This window comes from Bidens hawaiensis, unplaced genomic scaffold (assembly GCF_021521415.1).
Source record: "Bidens hawaiensis isolate Kalapana, Puna unplaced genomic scaffold, B.hawaiensis_p1.1 tig00028074_1, whole genome shotgun sequence".
NCBI classification, from domain to species: Eukaryota; Viridiplantae; Streptophyta; class Magnoliopsida; order Asterales; family Asteraceae; genus Bidens; species Bidens hawaiensis.
This window is the reverse complement of record NW_027494569.1, coordinates 241,224-261,902: the sequence shown is the minus strand read 5'-3', so window position 1 is coordinate 261,902 and position 20,679 is coordinate 241,224. Positions and strand designations below refer to the sequence as shown.

The window sequence follows — 20,679 nt, the reverse complement described above, 5'->3', positions numbered from 1 at the left end:
AGCTCATCAGTTCCACAGCGCTAGATGCCCTTTTCATAGCCAAACTGCTGATAAACCCCGCATCCTGGCTTACAGCACCACCAAGGAGTTTCACGCCAAGCACCGGCCTTCCAATCCCGCAAGGGAACAACCCCTCCTGTGCCTTCACCCCATTGCATGTTGGCCAAAATAACTCTGTTTTCTTAACGTTTAATTCAAGACCCAAACGAGGCCCCTCAGACCTGATAATATCTAATGCTTTGGCTACCTCTCTAGTATCCCCGATAATCGTGCCATCATCCAAGTACCAAGCATGAAAGAGAAGCTTGCACCGATCTCTGATTTGGTGAACAAGTGGGTGCAAAGCGAAGGCAAAAAGGAGAGGCCCAAGAGGGTCCCCCTGTTGAACCCCAGTGGTGGATTTAATGAAAGTATCACCCACATATAACCTAGCCGACTGCCCATATAAAAAATCCACCCAAAGAGAAATTGAAGGACATCGACTCCGAACCTCATGTAGAAGGGTCGTCCTATCTACTAAGTTGAAGGCATTGGAGAAATCAACAGTAAGCATAGCCAATGACCCATCCGAATGAAACTGATTTAGAACGGACGACCGATTGTCTATCACTAATATTTGGGTTTTTTTCTGTCCCGTCCGGTTAAACATTCCACGTCAAGTCACATAGTAAAAATGACAAAAATCAAATTAAAATGCAAAAAAGTGGGGTTCAATGGTTATGAACTATGTTAAATGGTTATTGGCCTTATACTAACTCAAGCAATGAAAAAGCAAGATGGTGTGGTTTTACGTTTTTTAATTTGTTCTAAATACGTTAGTTTGATTAATTATTTTTTGGGTTTAGTTTTGATACCGTAAAAAACATAGCCGATAGCAATCAAATTCGCACCAACTTACGGAAACAACGTCCGGATGTTACCAACACAGAACAAGCCGGCGTAACGCGCTAGGTAACAACTTAGTATGATATAATAAGTTGATATACTAATTGTATATATGTATTCTTGAGCGTTAGGGTAAAATTGTAAAACAAACACAAGTACAGGAGGGGGGATTCAACAAATGGCGATTGTGACATATGATACACGTGGAAATGAAAGTGCCACACAAGGTATTGTCTGAACTAGCTGTCGGTCGTGCCTGTCAATTCCTGTTTTCTGTCACTCAAATATCAAAACCTTTCTTTCTAAAATATCTTAATATAATTATTCATAAGTTTTGTGTAAGCTATATTTTTAAGCATTACCCACGAGGCCTATAATCTTTTCTGTCGGTGGTCACAGAACACAAAAATCCTTTTTTTTTCCCATGTTTTACACCTATATTTATTACTAGGTTAGTTACCCATGTAGCACACGAGTTAAAATAAGTATTTTTTTTAAATAACAACATAAAAAAAAGGTATCACATATATAAAAGTATATTATACGGTAAAAGAAATTTACATATTACGTAATTTGGAAATAAAAAAGTTATTAGAAAATTAAAAAATTATAAATTATTTCTTTGTTATTTTCAATATCAAAACTTAGGTGTAAATGGTACTTTTTTAAACCAACTCGTGGACCAATACTCATTTTAATCTTAAACAGTTTCGACATAAACAATCTTTGATACTTTAATCAGTTAAGAAACCCACCCGTTTCGTATTGGTTACTTATAAAAATCTAATATTAATAAATAATGAAATATATTTTATATTAAACAAATTAAACAAATTAACATATTTATGATGATATTAATTCTTTTAAGTTAGGATGGAATTATTAAATATTGAAAATGAAATATTAAATAGAGAAATGTATTTAATATGAGAGAGAGGAGGGAAAATTTTTGTAAGGATAAATATAGTGATAACATGTGACATTTAGAAATCTTTATTTATTAAATAGTATAGATTAGTCAATAGTAAAATCGTCCTTTAAACCAAGTGTCCGTATTTTATGTGACCGCCATCTCACGTATTCACTTTTAGTCATGTATTACACATTTTACTGTCTCTACTTAAAAGTTTCTCGACTGACTTATTACTTAACGTATGAGCACGTGGTTATAATTCATATTTGCCCAAATGAGGAATACGCTAGGTTGGAAATGAAATGAGCTATTGGGATGAACTTTACTACTTATCGAGTGATGGACGTCTAACAAGTCACGAACATAAAAGGTATAAATAGTAAAAGGAATTGAAGAAACACGGATCCGATCCTCTTAATGGGTCCTGGATCCAATGAGTCTACATGGTAGGATACAATAACAACCAACACAATACGAGTATAACTTCCCAAAGTCCAATGACCGGAACCTGCAAAACAAACATCGTGAGTCTCGTAACGGGAATGACAAGAGGGGGTCTTCCCGTAACCACCATCCGGCGTGAGAATCAGTACAATTCTTAAGAGAGAAAGTACTAAAGTATTTAGAGTAAGTCTAGTGAGAGTGAATGAATACCTCATGGAGATTGAGATGGTATTTATAGCCGAGGGATGTGGGAATTGTGGTTGGGCCATCTGTCCCTTTCTAGAAGATCTTAATAACCGTCTGGACGCGTGTCCCTTTGTGATAGGTTAAGCTATACGTCTCATGTGCATGGTTATAACAACCTGGACACACGTCACTTTATGATAGGACGAATCAAACCCTGGCTATGTGCATGGTTTTAATAACCTGGCTAGATGTCCATTCATTGACTGACGAGTCACGTATTCTCCAAGTAACAATCTTGGTTGTTCTTCTAGAAGATAATTAGTTATTTACAGTTGTCCTGTTGGCATTGCCTCTTAGCCACTTTTAGTGGGTAGATGTGATATCGTGTGGACGACGTATGAGGGTGCCTGGATACTTCCGCTCGTGATATAAGGTCATTGTTCCTTATACAAGTTATGCAGGTGATCCATGTGTCCCGCGGGTGGCTCATAGGAAGCTTCCCATTGACCCACGGGTGGTACTTGAGAGTATTTAAGTCTTTTTGATATTTTACCTCTATAGACGCTTACATCATTGACCAGTTAATTGCCAAATGATTTCACACTTTATGACGACACTAGGTGATAAAAGATAATTTAGAGAGTATTATAAAATAACTTCAGAAACACCATCATCGTTGATTGAATAAACTATAGTCATACACTCATACATGCTATATTCCAAATGTTTGTTGCAAGTAACAGTTGCAAAATTTTAAACAAGCTTTTACTATCCCTAACCACCCTTTAAAATAGAAAATTATAAATTATGGAAGTGTCGGCTATCCCGGTGCCATTTTGTCCATCAAGCTAACTGATTTGCTACAGCTACCTTTGTTGATTAATGTAGGTGGTACCGACCTATGTCAAAAGACCAAGTATAATAAGGCTGTGTATTGTGATTTAAGTAGCAGGAGCTAGTTATTGTGTCACATTACTACTATGTATGTAGTAGTGATCATCCTTTTAAATTAAGCGTTGGGGATTAACTAGATTTATCTAATCACCCTTTTAATTTAAGCGTTATGGATTAACTAGATTTATCTAGATATTAAAAGAAAAGAAAAGAAAAACAAAACAATAACAATAACAATAACAATAACAATAAGAATTATAACAATTAGTGTTTGGTCATCAGTGGACTAATAATTAGTGTTTCACATCGTTATGCACATAGCGCCTGGCGGTACGGTGTTCATGGTGTCATCATGCCCATGTGTCATGGATGACGTCTTCACGAAACACAACTTAAGAGTTGTGATAAATTTAGACCGAACGTAGTAGATGGAGGGGGAATCACCCCTCCTTTAATTCCATTGGTTCTCATGAATAACGGCTTCATCATTAAAATTTTGGGGCGTTTTGAATAAAGCGCTCAGAGAGATTTGAATTCCAAAACGCTAGGGGGTGTTCCCGGCGCTATAGGGCTTTTTTACATCTCCATGGCGCCCCACTACCACAAGTGACCTTATAAATTCACTTTTAGAGTTTTAGTAGAGTCTGGTGATGTTACATTTTTATTTTTGATACTAGAACTGATATTGGTAGATTTTTTGTTTTTTTTTAAACCAACATTCTACTATTCTAGCTGATTTATCAAGTAGAAAATCCAAATTTTATTTTTTAAGTTGACAATTTTGTTTTGTTGTCTACACGAAACTTTTCAATAACTCATCATGTGGTCCCATCTACAGGACAAAAGTGCTCATAAGTTCGTCAAAATCCGCCTCTTAATATTAACTGTAATTTTCATTATTTTGTACTTTCTTTACTTTTGGCTAAGCGTGACTACGGGAGTTGATATCAAATATAGGAACCATATTGATTACATTATCCTAACACATGAGGTGCAAGAAATGAAATGTACTTTTAAGTTTACAAATATAACAATTATGTGTTGCTAGAATTCCTCTTTCATAATATAATAATCATCTTTTCTGACATCAATTAAAGAAATACAATAAAAACAAAACCGCATTTTACATGCTTTAAATTACATGGCACACAATTCAATCGCAATGAATGTGCCTCTTCTCTTAACATATATGATATAACATAGATGAGCAAATAGTTCCGGTTACAATAAAAAAATCAAATTTAACCAATTAGGGCAAGATTTCAATTGGTTTGGGTTTTAAGCTTGAAGTTTTGGAGGGTGGACACATAAACTAAAACAAGAAATATGGCTACTAATTACATCACCAATTAGGGCCACACACTACAAATTAGGATTGGCCCACCCTTCAATCTATGTAAACCTGCCTATGCTTTACAGAGTATTTTCGGTATCTACTTTTGAGATTTTCAGGATCGGTACTGGTATTTTACCAATTTTGGCATTCGATATCGGTACCGTAACGTAGTGAGCATTTTCAGTACCAGTACCCATTTTGGCGAATTTCGGGATCCATACTTTTGATGCTGTTCCATTACTGAGCTCGTCATTTAAGTTAATTTATTTTTACATTAGAAAACCAAGCAAAGTGCTTGCGAAGAATACAAAATATATAAAGCAGAAACAAAATACGATAAAATTAAAACCGAGTCACTTCTTCCAATCCAAAATGGGAAAATTACCTCTACAAGTGAGACCGATTTATTGTAGAGAATAAGCTCGTATATTACTCTTCAAATAAGTCGTCGTCGTCGTCGTCGTCATCATCATCGTACTCAGTATATCCCACCAATAGCAAAGCTATGGTAGGGTCTGAGGAGGGTAAGATGTAGACAGCCTTACCTCTACCCTATAAGGATAGAGAGGCTGCTTTCGGTGAGACCCCCGGCTCGATAGTAGTTTTGCATCTAGCCTTGGACATAAGGCACATAGCACTCAATCATCGGGACACCGGCTGATCGGTGCATGTACCCTTGTCTTTCGGCTATCACTTGTTATTCATCTGAGGTAAAAATTAAAATGTGCCTTTTCGGGGAGCTCCATCAACTCTTTGATCGTCCCATAGTGGGTATTAACTTGGACACTAACGCAACTAAGGATGCTTGACCAAATCAATCGAACCGAGACGCAAGCTGCTAGTAGATGATCCACGGTTTCAGAGAAACATCCACCCATCACACACGTCAGTAGTAATCCAAATACCACTAGCTGCCAAAGCAGATTTCGTGGTAAGCAGCTCAATGGTGCTTTCCATATAAAACAGTGTATTTAGACCCCTAAATAAGACAAATTCACAAAATAATTTCAGAAAACTTAAACTTCAAACAGCTAAAATATGACCACATATACGAAAATGTCGAAAATTACACAAGTGTTTGCGTCTACGCTTAAGGAACGAGGGGTTTGAGTTTGCAGTTCTAAAGTACTAGACGACAAGGTTGTGAAAAAGATCATACAATGGATAACAGTAGATTGGTCATAGTAAAACTTAACGTAAACTCGCTATAATTTTGAAACTTACCCATTAAGAGGATCCATGAACCATTGAGATGTGCCTTTTTAATGAACCAAACACACTCTACCTCTGACCGATTCAGAGATAATCTCTTAACAGAATCATTAAAAGCTACCAAACAGCCCCTAAATTCTCCCATCATACTTCATAATCGATAATTCACACAAAAGCTGTCGAACATAACAACTCAAATATGAATTGCGTCCACCACTAATGTTGGACAGAATCCCTCCATATAACAAACAATGAGCACCTAACCCGAAAACATCTTGGTAGTCACAGACATTTGAAAATGATGAAACATTTTCAGCCACTGTCTTCGTTGACTCAAACCATCTCAAATCCATGAGATCTTTAACAACTTCTAAATAACCGTTTCCAACTACCAAAAACTTCCACACATTCACCCCTCTTATTACGTCAATCATACACTTGAAAACCTTCTCCTTCGATACCTCAAAACTAGCTTCTTCATATACATCTATTAACCCACATTCACACTTTAAAACCAATTTACTCGAACCAGAAGACACTAAATATTTAGCGAGATTTATTAATGATTCGCCAGCACCGACCCAAAAATTTGACACAGAAACAGCTAAACTAGATTCGTTGAGATAAAGATCATGAGTTAGTAGTGCGAGTAAGAGAGAGTACGCAGCGCTGAATCGCTTCATTTTCAAACCATCTTCATCCTCCATTGCGATTGCGATTGCACTTGCACTCGAATATGCGGAAGCAAGAGTCGTGTACGCGTTTAAACACAAATGGTTTTGTGGATGTAACTTAAGTTCATGATTTAAAAGAGCATCCTCAAGCTTCTTGCAACAAGATTCAGCATCATCGTACAATAGATAATCATCAATAGCATCATCTATGTATTCTGTAAGAAACTCATTATTGCTCCCACAAGTTTCCTAGAAAACATAGAGAATATATTTATCATCAAAATCTGTCCTTGTATAGTTGTATGTCATCACAAAAGTTGTTACCTGTAGACGCTGATCAACATAGGTTAAAGGATTTGCAACACACCGATGACAGCAACATGTGAATCGGTACTTGGACCACAGCTCTGATTGTCTCAACTCCTAGAATATAACATAGCAGAACAGAAAGATTTCATTTTAAATAATGGTTTTTTAGGGTAAGTAGAACTTATATCATCATGAATTTAACATTTTTGAAATATTTCAAACATTTTTATGATGACTCTAATATGTATGTAATTCATCATAATTAATATATTTTAGTTGTTATAAACATAAAATGATATAACAACTAGAATGGTAAGAAAAAACTTGTATTTCTTAACAAACTATGCCTGATTCACTGATTGTATTAGGCCCGGTATGAGACCAGGTTTTAAATCAAGTATAAGACTAAGATTACCAAAACTCGTTCCTGACCGTCTAATTACAATCCTTTATACTCTACCAATAGCTTCCTATGAGTACTATTTTACTAAGTTTGATCGTGCGTTTGTTTAATAATCATTTTATGTTATATCTGTTCACCTTCGGCTGTAGCAGGTCCGTGTACGAGATGGTAACCGGCTCCCCTTTCTCTATCGGTTTTATACTCCTAACAACTAGTCTCGGACCACCACTCGATCCTGCGTCATATAACACAAAAAGTAAATTCCACATCCACACAACAGTACCAATTCAATCAAGTCACCTTACCTATTAACAACTCAGAATCGTCAATCGGTTCAGAACACGCTGGAACGATGAGACACCGTTGGCCATTACTCGGAGCCTCGGGCGGGAGGAAGCGGTAGCAGGCATTTGGAGAACAGCTGTGGTTAATCCAGGAGAAAGTCGTATCGTACACCGCAATCCCAACCGATTGACCGGTGCTATCCTGCACCTCCACGGCGTTTGTTAGCACCACGCATAACACAGCCTCTGCTTCTTCGAGTGTTACATCCTCTGTTTTTGCAATGGCCATAGCGTCGTTTTTGATTGAGGTAGAGAGGTCGTCGTGAACGGTGGATGTAAGGAGGAGATTGTGACGGTTGGTCATGAGGCCGTGAAGACGGTGGTGAGATTTGATTGGGCGTTTGGTTTGGAGGAGTAAGAGGTGGGCGGTGCGGATGTCGGAGGATTGAAGGAAAGAGTCGTGGAGAGAGTAGGAGATTGGTGAGAGTGGTGGCGTTAGGTCTACTCCGCCTCCGATGCTTTCTGCTGCAACCATCTCCATGTCTCTCCTTGCCCAACCGATAAGCAGAAATACCCGACCACACCGTGGACGGATAAAAAGCTCAAAACAAGCTAAGCTTGGACGACTAGTAAGTATAAAAAACTTCATAAACTTGGGTGCCCATGCTCAAAATTTTTGGACGAAAGCGGATAGATTTACACTACATATAAAAGATTTTGGACGAAAACGCATAAATTTACACTACTGAGCAAAGAAACGGGGGTGGCTGAAGCTAGCTGAGCACAGTACAAGCTTCACCCTTGCTCTAACTTTGTATGAGAAGTTTTTTTTAAGCTTGTTGAGTCTTATTGTCTTAATGAGCTTAACGTTATTAAATTCGAACTATAATTTCACAATTTACATCTACGCTCGAGTGTTGACTCGTTTAAGGTACCACACACAAGCTTATAAAAACAACTCAGAAGCTCAAGGGCTTTAGGTTCCTAATTAGGCTTCTTGTTGTGAGATGGAAAAGGGGCTTCAAAAGCTAATGTGGCATGGCTTTAAAGATTAGCACACCGGCAGTCAGAGAGGAGCTTCAACATGTTACCCGGGTGGCAACTGGCAAGGTATATTTTCGGCATATAGTGGGGCCAAATGCTAAAGGTGCGGCTCTAAAGCAATAATGGACTTTAAATCACAGCACGTTATTAAAAAAGTAAAGCCTTAACGTGACGTAACACTTGATTTTTAAGTCCCTCCACAACCACCACCCTCTTCCTAATTATTAGACCATCTGCTATTTTGTAAAGACTTTTTACCTTGAGTTGCTTTTAAAGGGCCTGACTTAAGACTCCTAGATGTGACTAACCTCTTAGCCTGGGTCATGGGCCTCGAACCTACAACCACTTTTGCATTAATATACAAATGAGCCATTCATAATTTGACAATCCAGATTCCAGGCTCCAAATCCTCCGTTTTTAAACAGCTACATCCACCAAACCTGTCTACTGTAGGATTTAATCTCTTGACGGAGCCCCTGCTAGTTGCCTGCTACACCATCAAAGCCTTAGCCCACTGTATTACCCTACTATTTGAACCAGTTACGAACTTTTTTCACTTGCCCGATATGAGATGCCCCCGTATCAATTAAACATAAAAGACCCACAAGTACAAATTTGTTTTCAAAAACCTATATAAAAAAAGATCTTTTACGAGCCAACTGTTTTTAAATTTGTTTGAATGAACATACATGATTATGATTATAAATGTAAAAACAGACTTTCTATTAACCAGAAATGGAGTTGAAAAACCACTAATAAAAATATTCAATCCAAGTAGCAATTTTGAAATGTAAAGCTCCTTCCGTTAACTCTTTGCCAGGGTAGTCTCAATTCTCTCGATGAGCTGCTTTGCTGCCATTGCTCCTTCCTGAAACCAATCAATATAACATTCGATTTGTTACAACAATTTTGGCCAGTTTTGTTTCATAAAAATGAAAAAAAAACACTTACAAAACGGTCGCATGGTTTTCCATCCTTGAACAAGATGAAAGTCGGTAAGGCCTCAATGTTATACTTGCTTGCAATTTCAGGATATTTTTCAGTATCAATCTTCACCACCTGGAGACTGTCTCCCATGCTAACACTCACTTCGTTCAGTATAGGACCCATAAACTGGCACGGGCCACACCTGCAAGTAATATGTATAATTATAATTTCATTTTCACATAACTTAAGAAAGAACACATACAGAGGGAGATAAGAGTATTACCAGGTTGCATAAAAGTCAACCAACACGGGCTTCTCAGCCTTTTCAAGTAGGTCATCCAGAGACGAAAACGTTTGCTTCTTTGCTGCAACCTGATTCATCAGCAGTTAGTTTTTCCTTTTTTCCAAAGTATCAAATTAGACAATCACCAGTTACAGCAAAGCATCAATGCATTCATTGCCATGGACTCTCAAAATTTCATTTTTCTCCTTTATGCTCAAAATTTCAATTGTGATCAAATTTGATTCAAACTACCACTAGGAAGTAGAAAATGCTTATAGCATAGAGCAGTTGTACACATATACATGAAAACTAATAGAGTACCTTCCTGAGACATTAAAGCCTACAAGATGTGAAATATGTAACTTTTGAACACTTGCAAAAAAAATTTAAAAAAAAGGAAACAAAAAAGAAAAAAGAAAAAAAAGCAGCACTACAGTGCATAATGTTATGCTTTCTTCAGTTTAAAATAACACAAAAACCATTTCCTGTATGTCCAGAAAGCTGAATCTAGCATATAAAACACTTTCAACTTGCAGTTGGGTTATAGGCTTATAGCAAAGTTATCGCCTCTAAAAGAGGGTTTTTTTCATCGTGGGGCAAAAAAGTATCTATGAAAAGCATAATCATCTTGTTAGCTCGCTTATAAGCAAAACAAAAAATGATGCTGACTTTGGAGCAAAGCCTATAGCATCATCACATGTTTTCATTCTTATTACTATGAGCACATCATATCTTCAAACACACTAGTATTATTCTAATTAACTTTCTTCTCAAATTTTTTTTTATCACTACCATACTTCTTTTCCAGCATAGTGTATAAATCATTATATCGAGCCGGGGGTCTCACCGGAAGCAGCCTCTCTATTCCTAAAGGGTAGAGGTAAGGCTGTCTACATCTTACCCTCCTCAGACCCTACTATAGCTTTGCTATTGATGGGATATACTGAGCAAGATGATGATGATGATGATGATGTATAAAGCATTATAATTATCTCCTTTCATATATTCAAGAAATAATATCTGTTGTCAATCCCATTTTTGACATAAAACCTGATTGATTTCCCAAAACCATGTCTAAAATCTCAACTAATGCTTGAAAAACCTCCACCCATAGTTTAGTATAATGCTCATGAGCTTACTTCCATTTATTATTATTGTATATTTGTATCATTCAGAGCATATGATACTTCATCTCCATTCATAAGCATGTTTTTTTGTCTCAAGGATGGCATGATTAATCAAGCAAGGATTATCGATCTCTTTAAGCAAATATCATCTCACCTTTGAGTTTTAGCTATTTCAAATAACATCCTAATTTGAATTCACAAACCTTGTATGAGAATCATCAAGTTCCTCAATATTCCATCTGATATTCTCGCAAGACATAGAGGTTGCAGTTTACATTTGACTTTTTCTGGTCTATTTGTATTCGATTATATCTAACTAGAATCATACGGGCTCAAATTGCCAAACAGAAGAAATTATTCAATACACATATAATAACCTATTATAACAGAAACTCACACCGCACATATTGAGCTTCTATCATATCCTAATTCAATTAAACTAAATGCTTAATTAATTCTTACTATCAAATATATTATACTCATTTAAATAACAATTTTCTGAAAGCAAAAAACCTAATCGCACAAATAAAATACCTAATTTAGAGTTGACTTAATGCTACAGCATAAAAATAAGAGCAATAGCAATATAGGCTATAGAAGAAGATAAGAATCGGAGATTACTATGTGAAGCGTTCGAGGCTTAGATGTAAGGCGATGATAAGTGAGCGTGTGAAGAGGAAGCCTTGAGTGACATTGCAGCGATGATAAACTGGAAAGCTTTGACGATGAGGCAGAAGAGGATGAAGTTAAGAGCGTGATATGATTGGAAGTGGTGGATGTTGGTAGAGAAACGGCCATTGGAAGGAGATATATTTGGATGGAGTGTGAAACAGAAAGAAAAACAAGGAAGACGAGAGAGATGATATGATATGATATGATATGGAATCTGTTGCTGGTGTGTGTGTGTGTGTGTGTGTGTGTGTGTGTGTGAGACTTCAACCCTCGGGTTTTCAGGAATAAATATTTACTTTCTTTTTAAGTCCTCAACCTTCTCAAACTATCAAAAAAATGCATCACATATTATGGAATTACTTAGTGCCGAACTTTGGAAGAAAACGCCAAGGGAGGGGCGTGTGTTGGGAGGGGGGGGGGGTTCAAAATATTTTGACAAAACATGTAAATTTAGACATTGAGTGAAAAAACGAGAGGGGAGGGGGGTCTCCATTAAGATGGGTTATTCACTGGGGTATACTTGTATATACTAAGGTAGCGTTTGGTATGAAAAATGAAATGCGGAATGAAATAAATCATTCCAAATGAATGAAATTAAGCATGTTTGGTTGTAATGAAGTAATGGAATTGATCATTCCTAAGAAATGAAATTCTTTTTTTTTTTTTAAGTATTTTCATTATTTGATAAAAGTTGTTAATGGAAAAAGACAACATTTATTATTATTATTATTACTATCGTTGTTGCCATTGTATTTTTAATATTATTGATTTGTATAATACAGTGCAATATTATTATTATATTATGAACATTATTATTAATTTAAATATGATGAATTAAAAACACTTCATAACATGCATACGTGATTCACGTTTTTACGATTATTTTTATTCGGTTTAATAATATCACCACAATGCAGTCCAAAAACTAGTTATTATTAGTATTTGTATTATTATTTATTATTATTAATATTAATAATAATACTAATAAAATGATGAATCATTCAATTCCTATATGAAAACCAAATAAGTAGGTAATGATCATTTTCATTCCCTTGTCCATTTCATTACCTCATTCATTTCATTCCTCCATTTATTCCATTACTTCATACCAAACAAACCTTAAAACTATAATTTTGATTTTCGTTATTAAAAACTTACATAACGTCTCTTGACACTAAAGGGTCATTGGTGTGACATTTTAGCAAACAAGTGAACAGACGGTGTAATTTTTTAATAGCGGAAACCAATCCCAAATTAGGGCATACCAAGGTGACGACTATTTGTGTAATTAATTCGAAGTACTTTTATTAGCAATGTATCCTTAACTTGTATAAATTTTTTGGCTAACCAAAGCGTACACTCCAAAAGTTGTTTCTTAAACCAAACGCCAGTATGTGTTATGTTAGTTTTGATTACAAAGTATAAAATAGTTATATCTTTTTTGTCTAGTGGGTATAAGAGTCTTTGACTCAAACCACGAGTTTAGGTGAAATACCAAATATATGGGAATTTTAAACAACTTATCAAGGCACGTTGACGTTTGTGTAAATGTGGTTTTGATTATTTTGTGTTAGCATAATCAAAGGATATAGTAAGACCTTATGATGCGTGTCATGTGCAACATATTGTATGAAAATAATTGTGTTACCTATAAAGTACAATGAAAGGTTTGCTTGCACACATGAACTTGCTCAAATGTCTTTTTTTAAGTTAATGATGCGTAAAGTTATATATTTATTTGTTGACATATGAAGGTACCATTCCTTTTATTTATAGGGTTTTTTATGAATTGAAATATCATACCCAACACGAACTCAAGGATGTTATATGAATCCAAACACGAAACAACTGAAAAATCACAACTTGTATATTCATGTGATGACATAAATCCCAGTCTACTTAATCTGATTTTTTTTTTCATGTTATTACTTAAATATTCGAAATTAAAAACAAAAATCAAAAAAGTATTGAACTTAAACTAATATGACTTGTTTAACTAAGGAAAAATATAAAGAATGGGTTGGGGTGAGTTTATATCATGTTGTCCATATATTTAAAGATATGAAAACTTGTTTCCTAAGTACATCTCCAGCAAATAAATTTGGAAAAATCATAGTAAAACTATGTCTAAAGACCCCCAATGGCAACCAAGGTTTCCACTGATCCCAGGTCAAAGAAGCCCAAACAAAATATAAACAAAAGATCAATACTTCTATTAAAGTTGTGCATGGGTTAACCAACCCAACAACCCAAATCAATCCTTTTTCACTTTTTGAAGACCACTTATCTTAATGCGAGTTTTGAATAAGCTAGAAGTTGATGTGATACTCAAAGTTGCGTGGAGTGAAAACGTTGTTATGAATTGAGTGAGAAATTATGTTAGGAACGAAATCTTATGTATAGTCACGTTGATAATAAATAGTTAGATTCCTAATTTAAATGTTTGTAAATTATTTTCATGTGTCATACACCATAATGCACTAGTGAACATTGAACAACACGAGTATGTAAACGATTAATTGTATGTTGATCTTTACCGATAACATGTTATGCCCAACTAACATTATACCAAGTCATATGGTATGTCTATTGAATAAGGTATTAGGTCAAGCAACTGCACGTGCTTCAAACGAGTTTGTACCAAGACATGCTTCTATAATAAATGTTGATTTTACTAACTTTAGACAAGGAATCATATATAAATGTAATTATTAAAATTAATGATTTGTTCTGTGATAACGCAAGAGCTTATGTAAATCTTTTATATAGATACGTTACTTATGTAGATAGAAAATGTTTAAGATTCCTTATGTCATATTTGTAAGGGTGCTGCTAATTAAACGTACCCTCTTTCGTATTATTTTATTCACCAATCAGATGTTTTGTAGGTCAAATGTTAGTTGTGTGAGTAACTAATGACAGTATAATCACTTGTACCCTTTAATCAATATCAAAGAAGTGGTAACCAAATTTCATTTCTTATACAACATATTACAAATGAAGAACAAAAAACTATCAATCCGTTCCCTCAACACAGATACAACTAAACAATTGAATTTCAGTTATCACCTATATCCGTGGTCTAAAATCGCACATCAACAACTAAGCCTACCCGTCACTGGTTAAAACAAACGCCAAAACAACGACCGTGAGTGCGAAAACGATGGTCCCGCCAGCAAAAAACCGCATAGCCCTCTCTTTACCAACTTGATCCTTGGCTGTGGAGCCTACCTGTTCTAGTAGGTCCCGTACTTGTTCCAAATCAGAATCTTTTGCAGCTTGATAAAGCTTACCCTCAATCTTTTCTAACTTCTTTAGTCTTGATCTTTTGCTGTTAAGTGGCCACAAAAACCCGTCATCTTCCACAACATGATGCCCACATAGATTGCTACAATGCAGTCGACCGTGTAGTGATGTCTTTCCCTTATTTCTCTTTGGGCACTATGGGCTACAAGCATCCATATGAAAACCGAACTCAAACCTCCATATGCTTCCTACATTACACCCGATTCAACTCATTAAGTACACCTTGTTATGCATCATTGTAATCGGTTCGGTTTGTTACGGTACCAGTACAATATTGGCACTCAGTGTAGCAACCAAAAGAGAAAACCCAAAACATAAAGTCATGATATACCCAAAATGATATCGACACGTTTTTACATTGATCAAAAACCTTAAAAACGATTACTGGTACTGGTTTTGATAATATTGATCCCCATACAAATGTTGGTAATACAATTTTTTTTAAAAAGCTAACAAATGCAGGTTATTAGAGAAAAAAATAAATCAAATGATAAAATGAAAGCATAAAAATGAATACTGATACCGGCGTACCGCTGGTATTATTTGAGAAACCAAAAATATTCTTTTTTTTAATACAACTATGTTTTCGATAAAATTTATATTGGAATGTTGACAAAAAAAAGTGTAATTAGATATCTAAGAAATGTTAACGAACACAGGTTATTGGAGAAAATCAAGTTAAATGATCAAAGTGTATGTTATTTGTAGTATAAGGGGTGAAATTGAAACTTAAAATAAAAATATATACTAAAGTTGAAGGTCACTATTGTAGGTTTATTGAAACTTGAGGGAGGTATATTGCTAAAAACATTGGTGGTCAAATTGTAAAGGGGTAAAAAGTGGCGTTCAAATTATGACATACCGTCCAGGCCATGGCTGTAAGGACTGCAACAAGCATGTGCCCACTGTATAGAAGATCATTGCACCCGCCTCCGGCTTTCTTCAGCAAATTGATCCATGCTGACTCACCCGAGAAATCAGCAAGGAAGCTCATCAACCCCCAATTTGGTCTATATTCATCCTCTTGCACAACACCATTATCTGATAAAATATATCAACATGCTGTTAATGTGTGCACAAAATAATGTTTACAATAGTATCAACCTAATCAAATAAAAATTAGAAACATAACGTTGCAAGCTACCACTTTGAGAGTCAGACTGGTAGTGAAAAATTCTCGACGTGTTTTGCAAAACTAAGAAGTTTATTCATGATGGTTACATTACACAAAAGTTGTCAGCGAACGAAAATTATCAGCGAAAGATCAAATTAGTCAAACTAAATGGGTTAAAGTCATATTACATATAGTATATGGGGTGAAAATGAAACTTAAAAAAAACAAAAGAATACATACAAACTCAAACCTATAGATACATAGTTAAAAAATGTGAGAGCCAAGTGTTCATCAGTTGGTTTTTGTAATATAATATCAAAGAGTGGCATACATGTTTTCAGAAAATTATATTTCTTAACTATTTTTAAAGATCTTATTTCTTGGTGGAGAATGTTTATGCATGAAACTATTGGATACATGACTAAAAAAGAAGCCTCATGAGAACATACCATACACCATATCATAATGAATGACATTTCTTATAGCATTGGAGTCAGACGCATACGGGACATAAAACTTCTGTGCCCAACGGTGCGGATGTTGAGGGACGTCAAACCGAGTTGCAGCACACCAAGGTCGAGGTGATGGCAAAATTGTGGATGCAAAACTTATGGCCCGCAAAAGGCGACCTACCGCCATAGTGAACATGTAGCGTGCACCAATCCCAAGACCAGGAGCTTCTATAGAGCCAAATAGCACAGAGAAAGCAAGCATTACAAACAACATCAGGTAATGATGCAATCCAACAATTCGAGCCCTCAATATATTTACAATCACTTGTGGAAGTTTCTCGTTCAGTCCTAGCAAGATCCATTGTCCGGTGTCAGGAAGAGGAGGAGTATTCCTGAAAGAATAGTAAAATCAGAGCTGCATTTCTATTTGTTTGTTTTCTGTAAGAAATGCAATAATAAAAAGAAATGTTTCATGGACATTCTTAAATATATAATCTAGACTTAATTATTATTGTTGTTGTTATTGTAGTTAGCTATTATCAATAGTACGTTATGATAGCTCTTCCATTAATAGATCAAAAAACAGTTATTTAAGTTAGTTAACCAACTGCCGCCTATTTTAAGAGGTGCAATGGTCCAAATTACGCACTCACTAATTGTTCTGTTTGTATATAGAATCTACTCTGTCCATTACTTGTGTTAAGTCCTATCAGATCACTCCAAATATTCCCTGAAACACTTGGATACGGAGTGTATACATACTGAAGTTCAATATCCAACAGATTCATATTGCTGAAGAGAAGGAAACTATCTATATCTATATCTATATCTATATATAAAGCATGAGTTAGGGACCTCTTAAATTTTAAGAGGTACCAAACTCAATGCTTTATATACAACAAATAATGCATAAAAAATATAGAATTTAAGGGTATTTAAGTCTTTACAACTTTCTTTCTTTTAACGTATACTTACAACTTTAGTCCCTCAACTTCATTACGTTTTTTGTAAAGTTTAATAATAGTTACACACATGCCCCCTAAATCAAAACCAATTACCCCACGACTTTTGAACGACCATAACTTTTTCATAGGTTAATGTTTTTTCAAAAAAAATACATCATAAAAACGAGCATTTTATTCTCATTGATTTGAGTATGATATTGCTATAGTTTTTTTAGTTTTAAAACGTTAACATGTTACGCGCTTACGATTTGGAACCGAGTAACAGGTTGAGTCGGGCGAGCTCAAGTCATTTTTAAAAGTACAATAGGGTCGGAATGAGTCAATACAAAAAAAATTGTTAATTTGGTTCGGGTTCGAGTAGAAAGGGCCAGGTCAGAACGATGTCGAGTCAGAACAGGTTTGGGGCCAAAATGGATTGGTTTAAAAAAATGATGTATTTCAGATGATGTATATTTAATGTTTGCCTTTTGATTTTCGTTACAAGCTACGCGGATACCGTTGTTTACATATACCGGGGCCGATAAATACGTGTCCAGTCCCACGTAGCACCCTACACTGTTAATCGCCATGAATTACACGCGTGGTGTTGGTTAAGCATGTTCCAATGTCGGTAACGTGCATTCCCGCCGGGTTACGCGTGTTCAATATTTGATAACACGCAACTGGCTTTGCACGAGTTACGCGGTCCAATTTTAGGCTACGTGTGCACTGTCACCAGGTGACGTAGGTACCGATACGGACTATGCGTTCACTGTGGAGTTGCGCGCGCCCCCGCTGCATCGTGCGGGCACCCGGCTAGTTTATCAATATGTATAAATAATTATCTCCAGCAGACATAACATCTTTCATTCTTTCATTCACAATCTATTAGAGAATATATTATTAGGGTTCAATATTGTTATATTATTACCATAATTAGACCATCCGTAATGGGACGTTTTCGAAGGCGTTTTGAGGTATAACGCCAGGGGCACACCGCCCCCCCACCCCGGGCGTTTAGGGGTTTTGATTTTTTCCGGCGTTTTGTATAAAACGCGAGAAAGGGGCTCAAAAATCAAAAATATATCCGTTGAGGATATATCCGGTGTGTTCTTGTTCGTTGACAAAACATATACCTACAGGCGATTTCGTCGTCGGAGACGGCTCGGAGGAGTGAAAAACAATGTCGGAGATTGGGTTTTTGGCTTTGAGGGTGAAAAGGGGTGTGGGTTTGGATAAGGGTTTGAAGAGGGTGGGTTTAAGGAAAGACGGGGATGTTTTGTCGGCGAGTAGACGAGGGAGGGTGGCGGCGGCGGCGGTGGAAGTGGTGGCGGCGGAGGACATGGTTAGGAAGAAGGATGTTTGGTTACTGGTTGGGGGCTATGAATAGCCAAAGTGGAAGGTTTAGGTTTTGGAAGGGTTATATTAAAAGCTTTTTGATTAATTGTAAAAAAACAAAAAAACAAAAGGTGTAAAAGTGACTGGGCGCCACGTGGCGCATAATGTCTAGGGGTGTAGAGAGTTATGACTACACCCTGTTTTTGTAAAAAAACATAACTCTGACTGGGCGTCACGTGGCGCATAATGCCTGAGGGTGGAGAGTTATGACTACTCATGGTCTTAGTAGATATTGTTTGATTAGGTTTCCCATGTAATTTCCTCTATAGGACTCCTAGAGAAATCTTATCTTACTTACTATTAAAGCAATACAAGATATCCACATGGCTTTCAACTATCATGTCCACATAGGCTTCCAACTTCCAAGTCATCCAGTTTCCATCTATAAAATTGTCACATAATTCACTAATTAATGTTTTCTAGAATCATAGTTGTTTAGTCTTTTTTAATAGTGGCTAGTAGCATCCATATATCATATACCATGTCTTATGTCATTTTGACCAATGCATATGTCTTGTTTTGTTGATTTATTTCTCCAAATTTACTCATGGATAAAAGTTTCTCTGTATCTTCCACTCACAACCACTTGCAACTACTATATATAATATAGAAAACCAACTCACAATAATATGGAGTATCAAGTGAGAATGCTCTAATAAACATTAAACAAACCAATATGTGCATCATCAAATATCAATTATATGTACTAGAATTGCATTGTAGTAAGTGTTACCGCTATTGTAAAATTACAGATAGTTCAGAATGACACATGTGTTAGTAAATGCAACACTAAATATGGAAAACTGCCAAATTAAAAGCAGATAATAGTCACACACATAGATCTAGAAGCCACTTCACACTCAAATTTACATCCACATCCAAAACAGTTACCAGATCTAAAGTACACAACTTGCTAATTCAGGCAAATAATAGATGTTTGAAACAATAATAACAAATCAAGTAATAAAACAGTTATTTAATTAAGTAATTACCCGTGCCAATTGAGACCGAGAACAGCGGTAACAGAACGAACGGATATCATTTCATATAGCAACGCGCAGAGCATGAAAACCAAGGCGGCGATGAAAACGAGAGCTGACAGGAGCTCAGCTGACCAGTGCTTGTAGAACGGGACACGTGTGATGGCGATTAGTGCGAGTATGATCCACAGCAGCGGCTGGAGTAGCTCGTGCCATGACGGTGACAGGTGGCGGAGGTAGTCTACGGCGATGTACGCCACGGCGGCGAGTCCTAAACCGCCACCGTGGAGTATCGGCGACCGAGACATTGGAGTGTGTGTGAGTGTGTGTGTTAGTTAAGTTGAGTCATAAATGAGGCCTTGTTTGTTGCTAGTTTAATTGAGACCATGTTGCATTATTTACAACACGGGCTTTTTATATAAAAGGTAAATAAACACACTTATGGATTTTATTACTTAGTTTTAAAAATTTTGATGTATTCATATCGAGTAACGACAGTCTTGTTGAAAAATCAGCGTGTGTTCGGTTAAGACAGCATAAAGAATCTTCAAATTGAAAAGTGCGATGGTCTAACATACAAGAAAGTCGACGTTATAAAAAAAGTGCGATGGTCTAACACACTAGAGTACATATACACTAAGTTTTTTGGTATATACGATACAAGTGAGAGAAATCCATGGACCGGACATATGGTTGTGTGTTACAGATTACGTGAAGTACTTTGTGTGTTCAACTTGTACACAAGTAAAAAGGGTTGGAGGAGGGAACCCTTACCCCGGTACCCATTTGGATACCCATCACCCCACCCCGCAAGAGGTATGACGCCGGTAAAACACCTCCATTCAGTCCGCGACAGATCTTAGCCGACCCTCAGGATCGAACCCGCGCCACT

The 20,679-nt window shown here is 36.3% G+C and overlaps 2 protein-coding genes and 1 pseudogene across 4 annotated transcripts; all 3 read right to left on the bottom strand.

The window, feature by feature from the left end:
- Positions 1-5,536: 5,536 nt before the first annotated feature.
- On the bottom strand, positions 5,537-8,092 carry LOC143576358 (protein SET DOMAIN GROUP 41-like). 2 transcript variants are annotated; one of them, XR_013142930.1, is made up of 5 exons: positions 7,562-8,092; positions 7,394-7,491; positions 6,869-6,967; positions 5,883-6,793; positions 5,537-5,637 (listed from the first exon to the last, which is right to left on the bottom strand). XR_013142930.1 is itself a non-coding variant. In XM_077060461.1 (4 exons), the coding sequence occupies exons 1-4, from the start codon at positions 8,079-8,081 to the stop codon at positions 6,002-6,004; spliced, it is 1,509 nt and encodes a 502-aa protein (XP_076916576.1). In that variant the 5' UTR covers positions 8,082-8,092; the 3' UTR covers positions 5,824-6,001. The 2 variants fall into 2 exon arrangements, 1 of the variants encoding a protein (XP_076916576.1); XM_077060461.1 differs by lacking the exon at positions 5,537-5,637 and having other exon boundaries at positions 5,824-6,793.
- Positions 8,093-9,212: 1,120 nt separating this feature from the next.
- Positions 9,213-11,724, bottom strand: LOC143576357 (uncharacterized). Its single transcript, XM_077060460.1, has 4 exons — positions 11,543-11,724; positions 9,795-9,883; positions 9,536-9,713; positions 9,213-9,452 (listed from the first exon to the last, which is right to left on the bottom strand). The coding sequence occupies exons 1-4, from the start codon at positions 11,717-11,719 to the stop codon at positions 9,390-9,392; spliced, it is 507 nt and encodes a 168-aa protein (XP_076916575.1). The 5' UTR covers positions 11,720-11,724; the 3' UTR covers positions 9,213-9,389.
- A 2,769-nt stretch (positions 11,725-14,493) lies between these two features.
- On the bottom strand, positions 14,494-20,171 carry LOC143576355 (protein PHLOEM UNLOADING MODULATOR-like; annotated as a pseudogene). The gene is made up of 4 exons (XR_013142929.1): positions 19,800-20,171; positions 16,463-16,857; positions 15,762-15,940; positions 14,494-15,087 (listed from the first exon to the last, which is right to left on the bottom strand). The product of XR_013142929.1 is annotated as a protein PHLOEM UNLOADING MODULATOR-like (transcript).
- Positions 20,172-20,679: the final 508 nt, after the last annotated feature.

What these genes read in the sequence shown, in the direction of transcription:
- LOC143576357 (XM_077060460.1), bottom strand. Translation starts at nt 11,719, where the DNA reads ATGGCCGTTTCTCTACCAACATCCACCACTTCCAATCATATCACGCTC. An exon ending in AGCCTCGAACGCTTCACATA is followed by an intron (nt 9,884 to 11,542) that starts GTAATCTCCGAT and finishes CTGATGAATCAG; the next exon opens with GTTGCAGCAAAGAAGCAAAC. An exon ending in GAAAACCATGCGACCGTTTT is followed by an intron (nt 9,453 to 9,535) that starts GTAAGTGTTTTT and finishes GATTGGTTTCAG; the next exon opens with GAAGGAGCAATGGCAGCAAA.
- LOC143576358 (XM_077060461.1), bottom strand. Translation starts at nt 8,081, where the DNA reads ATGGAGATGGTTGCAGCAGAAAGCATCGGAGGCGGAGTAGACCTAACG. An exon ending in CGATTCTGAGTTGTTAATAG is followed by an intron (nt 7,492 to 7,561) that starts GTAAGGTGACTT and finishes TATATGACGCAG; the next exon opens with GATCGAGTGGTGGTCCGAGA. An exon ending in ATGTTGATCAGCGTCTACAG is followed by an intron (nt 6,794 to 6,868) that starts GTAACAACTTTT and finishes TATGTTTTCTAG; the next exon opens with GAAACTTGTGGGAGCAATAA.